This window comes from Cucurbita maxima, unplaced genomic scaffold (assembly GCF_002738345.1).
Source record: "Cucurbita maxima cultivar Rimu unplaced genomic scaffold, Cmax_1.0 Cma_Scf00002, whole genome shotgun sequence".
NCBI classification, from domain to species: domain Eukaryota; kingdom Viridiplantae; phylum Streptophyta; class Magnoliopsida; order Cucurbitales; family Cucurbitaceae; genus Cucurbita; species Cucurbita maxima.
The window spans coordinates 6,714,849-6,730,786 of NW_019272018.1; the positions used below are offsets into that span (position 1 = coordinate 6,714,849).

At 38.7% G+C, this 15,938-nt stretch overlaps 3 protein-coding genes across 3 annotated transcripts; all 3 read left to right on the top strand.

Annotated features, from left to right (window-relative positions):
• The first annotated feature begins 874 nt into the window (after positions 1–874).
• Positions 875–5,760, top strand: LOC111498698 (protein EXECUTER 2, chloroplastic-like). The gene is made up of 11 exons (XM_023150040.1): positions 875–1,450; positions 1,727–1,843; positions 1,920–1,985; positions 2,665–2,771; positions 2,848–2,929; positions 3,104–3,802; positions 3,884–4,010; positions 4,086–4,255; positions 4,374–4,448; positions 5,197–5,289; positions 5,376–5,760. Exons 1-11 carry the CDS (start codon positions 1,103–1,105, stop codon positions 5,475–5,477), a joined length of 1,986 nt encoding a protein of 661 aa, XP_023005808.1. The 5' UTR covers positions 875–1,102; the 3' UTR covers positions 5,478–5,760.
• Positions 5,761–7,296: 1,536 nt separating this feature from the next.
• Positions 7,297–10,127, top strand: LOC111471736 (CASP-like protein 4A2). Its single transcript, XM_023117437.1, has 3 exons — positions 7,297–8,017; positions 8,922–9,057; positions 9,729–10,127. Exons 1-3 carry the CDS (start codon positions 7,413–7,415, stop codon positions 9,921–9,923), a joined length of 936 nt encoding a protein of 311 aa, XP_022973205.1. The 5' UTR covers positions 7,297–7,412; the 3' UTR covers positions 9,924–10,127.
• Positions 10,128–11,666: 1,539 nt separating this feature from the next.
• On the top strand, positions 11,667–15,572 carry LOC111497675 (protein KINESIN LIGHT CHAIN-RELATED 3-like). The gene is made up of 3 exons (XM_023148553.1): positions 11,667–12,030; positions 12,418–14,465; positions 15,082–15,572. Exons 2-3 carry the CDS (start codon positions 12,466–12,468, stop codon positions 15,290–15,292), a joined length of 2,211 nt encoding a protein of 736 aa, XP_023004321.1. The 5' UTR covers positions 11,667–12,030; positions 12,418–12,465; the 3' UTR covers positions 15,293–15,572.
• Positions 15,573–15,938: the final 366 nt, after the last annotated feature.

Sequence of the window (15,938 nt, forward strand, 5' to 3'; positions counted from 1 at the left end):
ATTTGTAAAATAATTTAAACGGTTGGTATCACACCGATAAAATCAATAGCTTTCAACGATAGAAGTCAAAATACCAAGTGAAGAATTCAAAGCAAGTGATTGGGAAATGTGTTGATATTTGATCTTTAAAAGGTGAACGGATTGAAATGATTTATATATTTTTTTTTTTTGGGTAAGATATTGTGATAGGACTGTTTTGGATTAAAAAGATTATAAGACATATGTCATACTTGATTTAGATAGTTCTCAATAATCTAATATAATATATGTTGTTTACTCATAATGATCACTATATTTTACTTGATAATCTCAAGTTGATTGGATAGCTTGTTGCCTAAATAAGTGAATTAGTCACAACGTATGTCTTAATTAAGATCAGCACACTATGATTTTTAACCGTTCAAATTTTATCAATACAAATAATATGGGGGATGGTTGAGGATTGAGACTGGGAGGAGGGAGGAGGAATATAGTGTTCGAATTAGTTTTAGCTAATGAGGATTTTTCTTCCAATTTTTTCTCTCATACTATAATCAATGTTCACTGTGTATACATCCATTTCTACTGTGTAGAATAGCTCTTTTTAATATTAATTTGAGTAATTATTCAAATTATACATTAATACTAAAAAGTAACAACAAATTTTATTCCCAAAAAATATATACAATCTAATATTCTCGAATCTAAATAATAAATTAAAAAAATATTTTTAACATGGCTACAAGTTGTAAGGTGATTTTATTACATAAGATCCATAAACTTAGAAGGACTATTGAGATGTGTAAGACTTGGAATATGAACAAAAGATTTAAACCAACCACTAAAAAGAACATTAAAAAAAAAAAAAAAAAAAAAAACTTCCCTTTCCTTTTTGGTGGCACGAGAGCTGTTTCTCTTCGTGGGGAACAATCACGTAAGAAACCTACAAATTTGATGGGTATTCTTATTCTAATAGGCTAAAAAGTTATCCAAGAGGGGAAGGATTCTATCCTTTCATCGATCACAGCCTTCTTTCTCTCATTTCCGTCTCATACCTACACACAAAAATAATTTAACGCCACCCAGAAGAAGAACAAGAAGAAGAAACGGTGAAATCTTTGAGATGGGGGTCGCTAATACTTCATGGGTTGCCGGCCAAGCTATACCCATGCTTCAATTCACTCCCTTTTGCTGCTTCGATTTACCCTTCAAGAAATCTAATGATTCGAGGCTGATTATGGGTTGGGGTTGCGCTATTAAGAATCAGGGCAAGCTTTCGATTACTTCGACTAGGAATTCCAGGAATTCTCCCTTGTACTGTCGTTGCAGTGGAAATGACAATAATATCAGCGGCAGTTGCAGTAATATTAGGTCTTCTTCTTCTCCTTCTTCTTTGGAATGGGATTGGAGTCGGTGGAGCCGCTATTTCTCTGAAATGGAACAGGCCGAGAGCTTTGCCTCTGTTCTCAAGGTGCACTTCTTTTTATCATTATTTGTGTGCATAAGATTTGATTGATTGTGGATCTTATCAAGTGGGTTCTGGTTCGCTGCTTAGTTGATGATTAGAGTTGAGTTTTTAATGCTTCATAATCAAAATTTGGGGTCTGTTGGTTGAATTAATCTTTACATATTCAGCTTTTGAACATGACTCAGTCTGGTAATTCGAACAAATATGTTTGTGGGTAGTAGCTTAAACAATCTTAGTTTACTTGCTATTGGCTCATGAGGTCTGGTCGGTGTGTTACAGTTTCAACTTGAAGAGGCCGTGGAGAAAGAAGATTTTGAAGAAGCTGCAAAGTTGAAACTGGCTATAGCTGACACTACACAAAAGGATAGTGTTGCTGAAATCATGTCCCAGCTGAAGGTCAAAACAAGATTTATATGATTTACAAGATTGTCAAATTTGGGGTCACCTCTTAATGTTATTTTATACATTGCAGAGTGCAATAGAGGAGGAGCGATACCAAGATGCATCGATGCTGTGTAAATGCACAGGAAGTGGACTGGTAATCTTGGAGGATTCTGCCCCTAAACATTTTAATTTGTCACTGTTTTCTTTAAGTGAATCAGGATGCTTTTTCCTTCCTATCTTTCTAAGTTTACTGCCAATGAGTACTGCAAGCTACTAGTGAACAATGTAACAGAAATGATTCTTAGTTATAAACTTTTAATTTGAACCAATTGACCGTCTCTCGTGACATTCTTAAATTAACATTTTAGTTTTCTTCTCGCCATCTGATGAGCTTTCTTTATGAATTATCAATGTGTTCTTATTGGCTTTTCTCAATACGACCATAGATGTGAGATCCCACATTAGTTGGGGAGGAGAACGAAACATTCTTTATAAGGGTGTGGAAACCTCTTCTTAGCAGGCGTGTTGTGAAAACCTTGAGGGGAAGCCTGGAAGGGAAAGTCCAAAGAGGACAATATCTATTAGCGGTGGGCTTGAGATCTTATAAATGGTATTAGAGCCAATCATCGGGGGATGTGCCAATGAGGACGTTGGGCCCCAAGGAAAAGGTGGATTGTGAGATCCTACATCGGTTGAAGAGGGAAACGAAATATTTTTTATAAGGTGTGGAAACCACAGTAGAGTTCTAGACTAGGACATGATATTTGCTGAAATCAATTCTATCTACTTGTAAATGAAATTTTGTTAACATCCTCTGAGCCATTTTTGAGCAGGTGGGCTGGTGGGTGGGGTACTCTCAAGATTCAGAGGATCCCTTTGGCAGATTAATCCGTATAACTCCTGGAGTTGGCAGGTTTATTGGTAGGGGTTACAGTCCTAGGTAAGATCTTTGTCTCCTTTGTGAAAACGTCGTTATTATTTCGGAAACACTCGGCTGATAATTATTGTCTTCACAGACAGTTGGTTACTGCATCGCCAGGAACTCCACTGTTTGAGATTTTTGTTGTCAAAGATGATGAAGGGGGATATGTCATTCAGGTGCTACGCTGAATCCTCACTTCGAAAGCAATTAACGTTTTTTCTTTTATTATGTTCAGTGAGCTAACGAAGACTACATTTATGTCTAATTTTTCTGAAGTAGGAGCTGATGCTATCATCTATTAGCAGAATCCAATATTAACGAGAGATTATTTCAATATGTATTCGCTACAGGTAGCGTACTTGCAACGATCCAAAGGAAATTCAACAGTCTCAACAAGTCCACCATCAGAACCTTCAAGTAGCCCGTCCACATCCGGAGTTAAGAATGAAACTGTTGTAGTCATTCCTGAGAACGAAGTCACGAGGGAGCAAAATGAGGAGAAGGGCACTGATTTGGACGAAGCTACCGAGGAGGGAATAAAGGGTGTGATAAATTTTTTGAAAGATAAAATTCCAGGATTGAAAGTTAAAGTAATGAATATCAATGCTCCTGAGGAAGTCATAGAGGATGCTAACTCTGTTGAGCATTTGATGCAAGAAGATAATGAGAAAACAGGGACTAGTGGCAGTTCTGACGATGAAATGGACAAGTTGGATGAGATTCAGCCTGAGACGGTTTCGTTAGGAGAGAACAGTGATGCCAGTGACGACGAAAAGGATTTGGACATGAAGCTTTATATCGGTGGGGTTGTACATAACAGCGAAGAGGCTCCTACAAAGGATGAGTATGTTCGCCATCCAGCTAATATTAAGGATATGGATAGAGATTCTTTTGTGCTGCATATTTCTGGAAGAGGCCTAGATCTCGATGCTGCAGAAGATAAAGTCTCGAAGGTCAAAGTCGCAGCTTTAGCAGCCCAAGGTGTTTCCGAGCTTATGCCAGCTGATGTTGCCAAGGCATTTTGGGGCGTCGATAAGGTTTCGCCAAAGGTGAGATTGATATCCATTTTTATTCAGAAATGGCTTTTTCCTTTTAAAGGAATCAAAATAATTTCCATTTTTATTCACCAGATTTCGAGGAACGTTCGTGAGATAGTCAAACTGGCTGTCAGTCAAGCACAGAAGCGGAGTAAACTATCTGAATATACTACGTTCAATCGGATTATCACATCGAGGGGAGACCGAGATCCATTTGATGGTGAGTTTATTGTTTTTGTTTTGAAATTAGTTGCACCCACATGTCTAGATGGTTATAACACTTCTTGTGGGACAGGTCTCTACGTTGGTGCATTTGGCCCTTATGGCACTGAGGTGGTGCAGTTGAGGCGAAAATTCGGACATTGGAATGATGTGGATGACAAGGACAAGCCTTCAGAGATGGAGTTCTTTGAGTATGTGGAAGCAGTAAAGCTGACTGGTGATCTTAATGTTCCTGCAGGCCAGGTCTGAATTGAATTCCAATATTGTTATGGTTTTACTGGTTCAGTAAAACCACAAGTTTTCTGTTTGCACGTCTCGATAAACATTCATATTCTCGATCTGATGTTCTTATAAAATTCAGGTCACTTTTCGAGCTAAAATTGGGAGAGGAAACCGCTCTGCCAGCCGTGGAGTGTATCCAGATGAACTGGGAGTGGTATATACCATATGTCCTTTCTACTTCCCTGGTTACTAATGTATGCTTTTCTAGTCTGTAGTGTTCGACTTTTGTAACAGCCAAAACTCACCGCTAGTAGATATTGTCCTCTTTTGACTTTCCCTTCTTACTTCCCCTCAAGGTTTTAAAGCACGTCTGCTAGGGAGAGGTTTCTATACCCTTATAAGAATGTTTTGTTATCCTCTCTAACCAATGTGAGTCCACATTGACACACCGCTGGTAGATATTGCTCTCTTTGAGCTTTTCCTTTTGGATTTTCCCTCAAGGTTTTAAAACGTGTCTACTAGAGAGAGGTTTCCACACCCTTATAAGGAATATTTTTTTCTCTTCTCCAATCAACGTGGGATCTTACAACTTCTCACCTCTTGTCGTAAGTATAACCATCATCATCTCTTAGAGAGATTTGTATATGTTATGCACTTCGCAATGTGTTACTGAGGAATTCAGAACAATGTGGGAGGTTTTGACGGGATTGTTTTAGAATAACTGAATTCGGGGAAAACGTCAAAAACGAGAAATAGCATTTTCGTTTACTTACTGCTGTCATGTGTTTTCTTTATTGCTTTCTAAACTATCATCTCATGTGTAGAACATCGATTAAGAGAATAAAAGAAAAATAGCTCAGAAATATTAGTTTTTACAAAACATTTCGAGAATAAACGTGAAACGGTTTTTAACTCGTTTAAATCCAAGTATGGGTGATTTAAGAGAAGACTTGTTTATGCAGGTTGCTAGTTATAAAGGTCAAGGACGAATAGCTGAATTCGGGTTCCAAAATCCACAATGGGTTGATGGAGAACTTCTCCAACTAAATGGCAGGGTAATTCAACTGATAACAACTTCATTAAGAACAAGAACCATGCTCTACTTGTATCAGTACATTTGATTTCATCTCCAATTCTGCAGGGTATCGGTCCATACGTCAAAGGTGCAGATCTCGGGTTCCTCTATGTCGTTCCTCAGCAAAGTTTCCTCGTACTATTCAACCGTTTGAAGTTACCGGAGTGAAGTATGCTCGATTCTCACCTCACGACCTGCTTCAAATTCCCTTCTTGAATTGAAAGAGTTGCAGTGCTTGCCTTGACAACAGGAAGAAAATTCCAGCCTCAGTAACAAAAGGTTCAAGCAAAGAAGACTCTTCCAGCTATGTATCTATCTCCCACTGCATTTCTTCTTTCAGTAAAAATTTTGAGTCTTTAATAATGTCTACTACCTTTTCCCCTGAGGTATGTATCAAATTTTGATGATTTTAACATATAATAGTGTGATTCTGGATGAGTTTTTGTGAGCACCCTGTTGTTTGCCTGTGAACATGCCCTACATCTAGTATATAGAAAGACCATGCCCATTTATAGAAACGGACCTGAAACTATAGGTGTAACATCTCAATCCCACCGCTAGTAGATATTGTTTGCTTTGACTCTATGTATCACCACCAGCCTCATGGTTTTAAAGCGCGTCTATTAGGGAAAGGTTTCCACACACTTATAAGAAATGCTTTCACAATCCACCCTCTTTGGGGACCCAGTGTTCTCGTTGGCACATTGCTCGGTGTCTGGCTCTGATATCATTTGAAACAGCCTAAGGCTATCGCTAGAAGATATTGTCCGCTTTAGCCCGTTACATATTGCCGTCAATCTCACGATTTTAAAATGCATCTATTAGAGAGGTTTTCACGCTTTTATAAAGAATGATTCGTTCCCCCTTACTTTTGGTTGAGAATGAAAAATAAACAGTGGGCTTAAAGTAGTAAGGGCATTGCTAGTGGTTCCGTTTTGGTGAACAGAACGAATTGCTTGGTCACTGTGAAAGGATGCTTTTCTTGGTGTGTGTGAAGGAAGTGAGTGGGTAAAGTAAGGAATGTCCACTGCATAACATTACAAACTGATGCTTAAACTTGGAATCTTTGCTTGCTTTTCTTGATGTTCATTAGTATGTGCCATTCTCATAACACTATGTTATGAACTGTGCTCTGTTGGCTGGTGGAGCAATATCAAATTTCAACTCACCACCTCCTTTAAGTTATTGAAATTCCTTGGATTTCTTGACGACTTAGCATTGTAAGGCTGGAAAATTGTCTTGGACAATTTGTCGAGTTGCTTGCCCCAAACAAACTTGTGGCAACCTTTTGGCCGCCCAACACTGACCAATAACGCTAGTCATTTTGTTCGTTAGGTTGACTGAAGCTTCTTCTTCATGAATAGTTCCTTGATCATGTGATCGGATCTAGTCAAGGTCTTGAATTCAAGTTTGAGTCTCAAGACCTTAGCGGCTAATGCCTAGTTGATCCTTATTTTTTTAGTGCTCACAAATAATTTTTAAGCTGCTTATTGGGTTGAAAAAATTAGTCTCATTTCTTTCTGGCTTCTGATTAACATTTGTGTCTAGAGTTATTTATAGAATATAATAGAAAAAAAAATCCATAATTTGCTATAATATCAGTATTTAAGAACAATATAAGGTCCACAAAATAAAATAAAATACATTTAATTAAAGTGGACAATTATGAACAAAAAAAGAGCGAAACGACGTCGTAAAGATGGGAGTAAACGGAGCGCCTCATTCAATTTGACGAAAGGTTAGAAATTAGGATGAAAAAAAAAAAACGGAATCACTTTACTTTGTCGGAGAGGCTCTAAAATACGGTAAAACCCACTGTTTGCAACCCTTTTCCTCAAATTAAATCTCGCCACGTCATACAAAACATTACGTGTAATCAGCACCGTTTGATTATTCCAATCCACCGGAATCTTTCTCCCCATGATTTGATAATGAATAATCAAATGATGCCACGTGGACTATCCTTCTTCCCCCCCCTCAAACTGCATTTTCCTTTTTTTTCTTTTGTAATTTTTGCTTCCTCTCTCTCTCTCTCTCTCTCTCTCTCTCGAAGAATTTTTCTTGCAAATCCTTCAATAAAAACTGTCAAAGTTTGAAGCAGAAATGATTGAGACGAAATTGAAAGCTGAAAGATCGTACGACTCTTCGTCCAGAAATTCCGAGTCGTCAATTCTCAGTCATATGGAGTCTCCTCACTCGCCGCTGCGTTTCCACTCGCCGCTCCGATCCGACGTCGGCGACCCTCCCGAAACGTCTCCTTATGCTTCTCCGTATGCATCTCCTGAGAAGCTGCCTGATAACTCCAAGTCGATTGTTGTTGTTGATGTTGATAATAAGAGTACTCAGTTCTCGCCGCATCGGTCTCCCAATGCTGGTTCTCGGAAGCTGCCGGAGTACGCAAACTTTCCTGGAGATAGGTCGGCTTCGTCTAAGGTTATGTTTAATCGGGCGATGAAGGAGGAGGTGCCGCAGTCTGTGACCAAGGTAGGGCCGGCTGCGAGTGGAGTCGAGGAGGATGGTGGTGGTGGAAGATCGCCGAAGCAAATACCGCCGCCGCCGAGGAGGTCGAAGGATGATGCGTTGATGAAGGCGGCTTTAGGTTTTAGAGTGTGTGAAGTGGCGGTTTGCTTGATTTCGTTTTCGGTTATGGCGTCTGATAAGACTAAGGGATGGAGCGGCGACTCCTTTGATCGTTACAAGGAATACAGGTTTCTTCTTCTTCTTACAATCTACTCGACGCCTAATGTCTATTACACTAGAGAATATTGTAAGTTGGATTTGCTTTTGGCTGTTCAGGAATTTGTACATTTTGATTTTGTTGATTTGTTTCAGAATTGACTACACTTGTCGTTTCCTCAATTCCTTGGGCTGCACAGTACTATTTTAGTTCATTGTTCAGTTAGCGTCAACTGGGACATGCATTGTCAATCTTTTACCATACCAATTAGCTTTCCATTATTTGAATCCTATAAATTTGCTTCCAAGGAGAGTCATGGCTTGAAACAATTATTGTGATTAATGATCTTGAAATTCTTCTGTTGCTTGTCTACTACATTGTCATCACATGAGGTAGGTGCTTTAAATGTAGTTTTCAATTTCAAGGTACGTCTCATTGTAAATGACGAATGGCATGTTAAGAATGGAGGCGTCGCCTTCGTTCCAACCTATTGATTGCCAAGTTTTCAATTATTCACACTGTCCAAATGAATTCCTTTGCTAGACTATTTAATTCAGTGACCAACAACTTAAAGCATATTCTGAGTCTCTGACATGGCCACTTTTCTGTCTTCCCCGAGTCATTTGCTGCTTTGAGTTGCAAGTTCTTAGTTCTCATGTTGGTTTTTGGTATAATTTCAAGTGTGTGTACTGTGAGTGAAGGATTATAATGGAAGCAATCTCACTGTTAGGATTTTCGCATAATTTCCATGCCTTTTTGTGATCAATCATGTGTGACATTATTCTTAGCTTCCCTTGTATTGGAAGAATTCATCAATTATAGGATATATCTCATATTTTGTTCAAATGATTTGAATCTATCTCTTTTTGCAATTTTCCAGTAGTCTATATGATTTTGCCCGTCTTATATTATCTGATTAAGCCCATCTGTAACAGGTACTGCCTCACTGTTAATATAATTGCATTCGTGTATGCGGCATTTCAAGCGTTTGATCTTGTCTATACTCTAATCAAGAAGCACCATATGATACGTCATCGCGTCCGTTCTTACTTTGACTTCTTCATGGATCAGGTTAGTTGTGCAAATCTGCAGGTCTGAATGAATATTGTTTAATGTCTATAGCCATGTGTTTCACTGCTGCTCTGCTTCAATGAATGTGTTTCTATGGTTAAAGGTCTGTTTTGTACGGTTCTGTAGCCTGACGAATAGGATACTTAGGCTAAAAGAAACTCGCTGGATTGCTTAGAGAATCCTTTTGGTGCCCCCACAAACTGACCCAATTCAATGGTTCAGATTTCTAGTCTATTTTTGTGAGATCTCATATTGGTGGGAAAGAGGAATGAAGTCTTCCTTATAAAGGTGTGTGACACCTCTCCCTTGAATATGCGTTTTAAAATTGTGAGACTGACGGTGATACGTAACGGGTCAAAGTTGACAATATCTACTAGCGGTGGGTTTTGATTGTTACAAATGGTATATAAGCCAAACATTGGATAGTGTGCCAGCGAGGACGCTGGGTCTTCAAGGGAGTGGATTATGCGATCCCACATTGGTTGGAGAGGGGAACAGAACATTCTTTACAAGGGTGTGGGAAACCTCTCCTTAGAAGACACGTTTTAAATTGTGAGGCTGACAGCGATTAGTAGCAGACTAAAGCGGTCAATATCTGCTAGTGGTGGACTTGGACTGTTGTTCTACATTAACTAACGATGCAATCTTGGTTTTTTCAATTATATTGGCAGGTATTGGCATATCTTCTCATATCGTCGTCTTCCTCTGCTGCGACACGTGTTGACGACTGGCAATCGAATTGGGGAAAAGATGAGTTCACACAGATGGCCAGTGCATCAGTCAGCATGTCCTTCCTTGCCTTCGTTGCTTTTGCTGTTAGTTCGCTTATCTCTGGTTACAACCTTTGTAGCCGTGATCCTGCATGATACAAAAGCTCACCCTTATTCTCTTTTCCTTTCGAAGAGAAAATTTATATTGATCGTCACACCAAGATTATTCTTCTTATTATGTTTGTACATAGATATCATAGCTATAGCTCTGTCCTTACAATAAACATGATACCCAAATTGTAAATTGTTGGATTGATATAAATGAAGCTTCTATTGCTCTAGCAGCAAATGGCATGTATATATTATACACATAGAACAGCTCCATGAACATTATATCCTCAAGTAGCCTTCCTTCAATTTTTGCATAATTTGCTTTTTCAAGGATGTTTTTTTTCCTAAAAAAACATAATTTAAAGATTGATTATCTTTAAGAATGCTTAATCATTAAGAAAATCAAATTGAATTTCCTTTTCAGTACCATCTGATTTATTCAGTTTTGTTGTTAACACATGGGCCGCCGTCGGCCCAATAGATTAAAGCCCATCCCTTCTTGAAGATTGAGCTAGTTTTGGGCCTAGCAAATCCTATCCACCGACCATGAATATAGAAGGAGAGAGAAAAGTCGGCAAGACTTGAAGTTTGTCTTATTCTTGGATATTTTCTCAATTTTTATTATTTATTTTTTAGTCATTTTTAAAATTTTAATTTAAGTCCTTATACTCATGTCACGTATTTCATTTAAATTTTATATTTATATTTAATACATTTTTTAAACTTGTCAATGGGTGTAAATTTAATCGATAGACAATTATGGTGTAAGTACCTAAAGAGTAAAGCCGTAACTTCATCTGGCACTTCAAATATTAGTTTATTTATTTGGTTAGATTTCATAGACTAAATAAATATTTATTTTCCCTTTTCATTCATTTTTGTTGGGTTAATTAAATATAAAACATATAAAATATTTATTTTAATGATTGCCACTCCTCCATCCCATGAACTTCCAGCCTGAATCCAATCTTATTTCCCAGACTACCCTTCTGACCTTCCAAAAAGTTTCTTTTTCCCACAAATACATCCGAATATAGATAGCTTGTTATTTTAATATTTGTGTGTATGATGAGATTTAACTTAATAATTATTGATTATTATCTTAGTAGTTACTGTATGATGTTGAATAAATCATTGAACGATGGCAAATAAAGTACAATAACCAATATTTTATTATTTTAATCAAGTGTGTAAATAATGAATAATTAGTAATGAAAGAAATCAATTATTTAAATAATTGGTGGAAGATTTTAAGGATGTGGGGAGGGAGGGTAAATAGGGAAAGAGAATTTTGGAATTAAGATAGGACCACTGGGTGCTTTGTAAATTACTGCCTCACGTGAATGGGCGAGCATTTTCTCTCCTCAATTTTTGTATACGTGTTGCCCACCCACTCGACAGTGACAAAACAAACGTGAACGACATGGTATTCTATATTACGTCTATTATGTAAAAATGTGTGTATTTTAATAAAATATTATCGACTAATTCATTAAATTTTGTAATTTTCTAACCATGATTAGGTGGGAATTTAGACGTTAAAGAGGGTAATTAGGATTTGGTATTTATAATACATAAATAAATATTAATTATAAAATTTAAGAAAAAACTAAAACAAATTAGGCACGAAACATTCGAGAATTAAGATTAAGGAAGGATTTAATATATTTTGGAAAAAGTGTTGGAAGGGTAGGATCGTCATTTCGGTCCCAGAGGATAGTGATGCCACGTTGAATTAAATTCTCCAGCGAGACATATGAGAATGTGTAATAAAAGAAAGCTTTTTGGAAACAGAAAAATGCAAAATCGGCAGTTGCAGGCGTAGCCGGTGGGGGAGAGGTCGCGCTCTTTCTCTGCACGCCGCCCCCGGTGGGCGCCAAGTCCCGCTCATATTATCACTTTCACGCTCTTATCCTTTCTTCTCAATCCTATTACCCAATCCTTTTCATATCCCCCGATTTTCTCTTCTTCTCCATCTTACTCTCTTAGTCTCCCACCTATAAAACACCCCATTTCTCTCTCTCTCTCTTTCTCTATAGATATATATATATATATATCTGTATCTATCTATCTATCTATATTGCTCTCTCGCTGTTATTTCTTCCGAAGAGCGCAATCACTTGGTGTTTCTTCTTCATGGGGTTCTTTTGAGGTGCGGGGTTTGTTTATATTTCTGAGTATTGCTTGATCTGTTTATGTTTTCTTTTCATACCCAATTTCGCTGGCATTGAATTTATTATTTGGGTTATTTGTTATTTGATTGCATTTATTGCCTGCAAGCTGTTTGTGGAAATGCTTTGGTTAAAAAAAGTTAATGATTATGAGTTCTGTGTTAGTTGGGTGAGTTTATTTGCGATAATTGCGCGCATCGAATTTGGATGAATCGATCTTTGTTTTATTTGTGCTTTCTCCCACAACTGAGCTGCTTTGCGGTTGCCATTTTGTTTTATTATTGAATATTGTTCATCATTTTCACATTGATATTGCTTCCCGTATGTATTGGAAATATGTATGAACTCTTCTCGTTTCTGGTGTGCAGATATATTTCTATTTTTTCTGTGTTCTTTGCTGATTTTGGTGGATTGAGATGCCGGGAATTGTCATGGATGAAATTAATGAAGAAAGGGCTGTGAATAGACATAACGGTGCTTCAATTCATATGGAAGAGTCGTATGGAAACAAGTCGCCTAGGAGCGGGTTGAGTGTTCAGAGCCATGGAAGTGTTAATGTTGATTTCCATGTTGATGGCTTGGTTGACACCTCTATTGAGAAGCTTTATGAAAATGTCTATGATATGCAAAGTTCAGATCAGTCTCCTTCAAGGCGTAGCTTTGGATCAGATGGTGGGGAATCCAGGATTGATTCCGAACTGAATCATCTTGTAGGAGGAGAGATGAGGGAGGTAGAGATAATAAAGGAGGAAGAAGACATTGTAGAGAGGACTGAAAATGATTTTCCCAGTGATTCTGTGAAAGATTTACCATCTGTAGAGATTAAGAGCACAGAAAATTCCCAACCTGGAAGCTCAAAACGCCTTTCTTCTGGAAAAAAAGCTTCTCACTTGCAATTGAATCACGAGACATCTCCAAAATCAAGTTCCAGTGTCAAGGATTTGTCTGATAAGTCCCCTATTAGCAGAAAGAATGAAAAGAGTTCGAAAAAAACTAGTCCGGTTGCTTCTAACTCGAAGAAACAAAAAGATTCACCTTTGAGAGGCTCGAAAATACTTAATGGAACCGAGGATTTCAATGAATCAATGATGGATAATCCTGATCTAGGACCCTATCTGCTTAAGCAAGCTAGGAGTTTAGTTTCTTCAGGGGAGAATCTGCAGAAAGCTCTCTTATTAGCTCTTCGTGCTGCAAAAGCTTTTGAACTATCTGCAAATGGGAAACCGAGCTTGGAACTCGTTATGTGTTTGCACGTTACAGCAGCTATTTACTGTAGTCTAGGCCAGTACAGTGAGGCAATTCCTCTGTTGGAGCATTCCATTGAGATTCCTGCCATCAAGGAAGGCCAGGAACATGCGCTGGCCAAATTTGCAGGTCACATGCAGCTAGGTGATACCTATGCAATGCTGGGCCTGCTGGAAAATTCTCTAATCTGTTATACAACTGGGTTAGAGGTGCAGAAACAAGTCCTTGGAGAAGCAGACCCCAGAGTTGGTGAGACCTATAGGTATTTAGCTGAAGCCCATGTTCAAGCTTTGCAATTTGATGAGGCTGAGAAGTTTTGTCAAATGGCTCTCAATATACACAAAAAGAACGTCGGTCCTGCTTCTCTTGAGGAGGCTGCGGATAGGAGGCTTATGGGTCTCATATGTGAAACAAAAGGAGATCATGAAGCTGCGCTCGAGCATCTAGTTTTAGCCAGCATGGCTATGGTGGCGAATGGCCAAGAGACTGATGTGGCTGCAGTTGATTGCAGTATTGGAGATTCGTACTTATCCCTGTCCCGTTACGACGAGGCTGTTTTTGCTTACCAGAAAGCTCTCACTGTTTACAAGACCACCAAGGGAGAAAACCATCCAGCAGTTGGTTCGGTATATGTTCGTCTTGCTGATTTATACAACAAAACTGGAAAAACAAGGGAGTCGGTATCGTACTGTGAAAACGCCCTTCGAATTTATGAAAAGCCTATCTCTGGGATTCCTCCTGAGGAGATTGCTAGTGGTCTTACTAATGTTGCTGCTATTTATGAATCAATGAATGAAGCTGAGCAAGCGGTCAAATTATTGCACAAGGCACTGAAGATATATAGTAATGCCCCTGGACAGCAAAGCACGATTGCTGGAATTGAAGCCCAGATGGGTGTGTTGTATTATATGTTAGGGAACTATTCTGAATCTTATGACTCCTTCAAGAACGCTATTCCAAAGCTTCGCAACAGCGGAGAGAAAAAATCTGCTTTCTTTGGGATAGCTCTTAATCAAATGGGGCTTGCTTGTGTTCAGAAATATGCTATTAACGAAGCTGTGGAGCTATTTGAAGAAGCCAAGAGCATACTAGAAAAAGAATACGGGCCTTATCATCCCGACACGCTCGGAGTCTATAGCAACCTTGCTGGAGCATATGATGCGATTGGCAGGTAATGTAACCATCCTTCTATCACCATACAATGATCAATACTGTAATTGAATTTGTCCTTTTCCCATAATCTCTGTCTGGAACTATGAAAATCTCCATAACCAAGTCCTTTTCGTTATTGTGCCACCGATATTCAGTATTTTCTGTGAGATCCCAAATCGGTTGGAGAGGGGAACGAAACATTTCTTGTAAGGATGTGAAAGCCTCTCTTCAGTGGACACGTTTTAAAACTTTGAGGGGAAAACTCAAAGAGGACAATATTTGCTAGCGGTGAGTTTGGGTTGGTACAAATGGTATCAGAACTAGACACCGGGCGGTGTGCCAACGAGGACGTTGGGCCTCCGAGGAGGGTGGATTGTGAGATCCCATATCGGTTGGACAGGGGAACAAAGCATTCCTTAGAAGGGTGGGGAACCTCTCCCTAGTGACGCATTTTAAAACCTTGAGGGAAAATTCGGAAGGGAAAGCCCAAAGAAGACAATATCTACTAACGGTGGGTTTGGGCGATTACATTTTCATTAAGAAATGTTTAGAAATCTAGTCCTTTGAGCAACAGATGATGCAACTCCACACTTTTTTCATACATTGATCAGTTCTCCTCCCATGACATTATACAGGTTGGATGATGCAATTGAAATGTTGGAGTATGTTGTTGGCACGAGAGAGGAAAAACTCGGGACTGCCAATCCTGATGTCGACGATGAGAAGAGGAGGTTGTCTGAATTGTTGAAAGAAGCTGGTAGAGTCCGGAGCCGAAAGGCGAGATCGCTCGAGACTCTTCTTGATGCCAATACTCATCCTGTAAACAGTAAAGGTATTAAGGTTTGATAAAAGATTATACACATCACGGGAGCAACATCGTTGCCGAGATTAGATCCGATTCAAAATCATGGCTAATTATGGTCGAGTAGATACCTGATTCTTGAGGTTGTTCGAGTGCTAGAATGTGGCGTTTCATTTTGTTTGCATTGTCGATTGCTTAATCTTGTATTGGTGTATGAAGTAATATTGTTCTGTATATTTTTACACGGAAGTCGTGACATTATGATTTTGTATATCACATTCTTCTGGGGTTATAAGATTGTTTGATACAGGTTTTTAATGAGAACTCCGAGGATGATGGTCCTGCGTTTGTACCATAAATAACGAGACGTACATCTTAACTAGTTAAACTATATTTATGTTAAAATTTGATAACATTCGTTTATTATTGGAGCATATATATAATATGTCCCGTAGCTCTGGTGAAAAGGGAAGGCCTAGCAGATCGTGTGTCTAATGGTGCAGGATTCTTCGAAAAAGTGCGGGTTGACTCGGAGACCTGGGACTTTGGCTTAGCGACGAATGAAGGGGAGCTTAAAGAGTTTTCTCCCTCAGTGGTTTATGTAGTGGTTGGACGGTCAGAACTTAGTAGTTAACATTCCATAAGCGATTTGTAGAGTTTAATAAGAATTTTTGCCTAGAATCAAATATT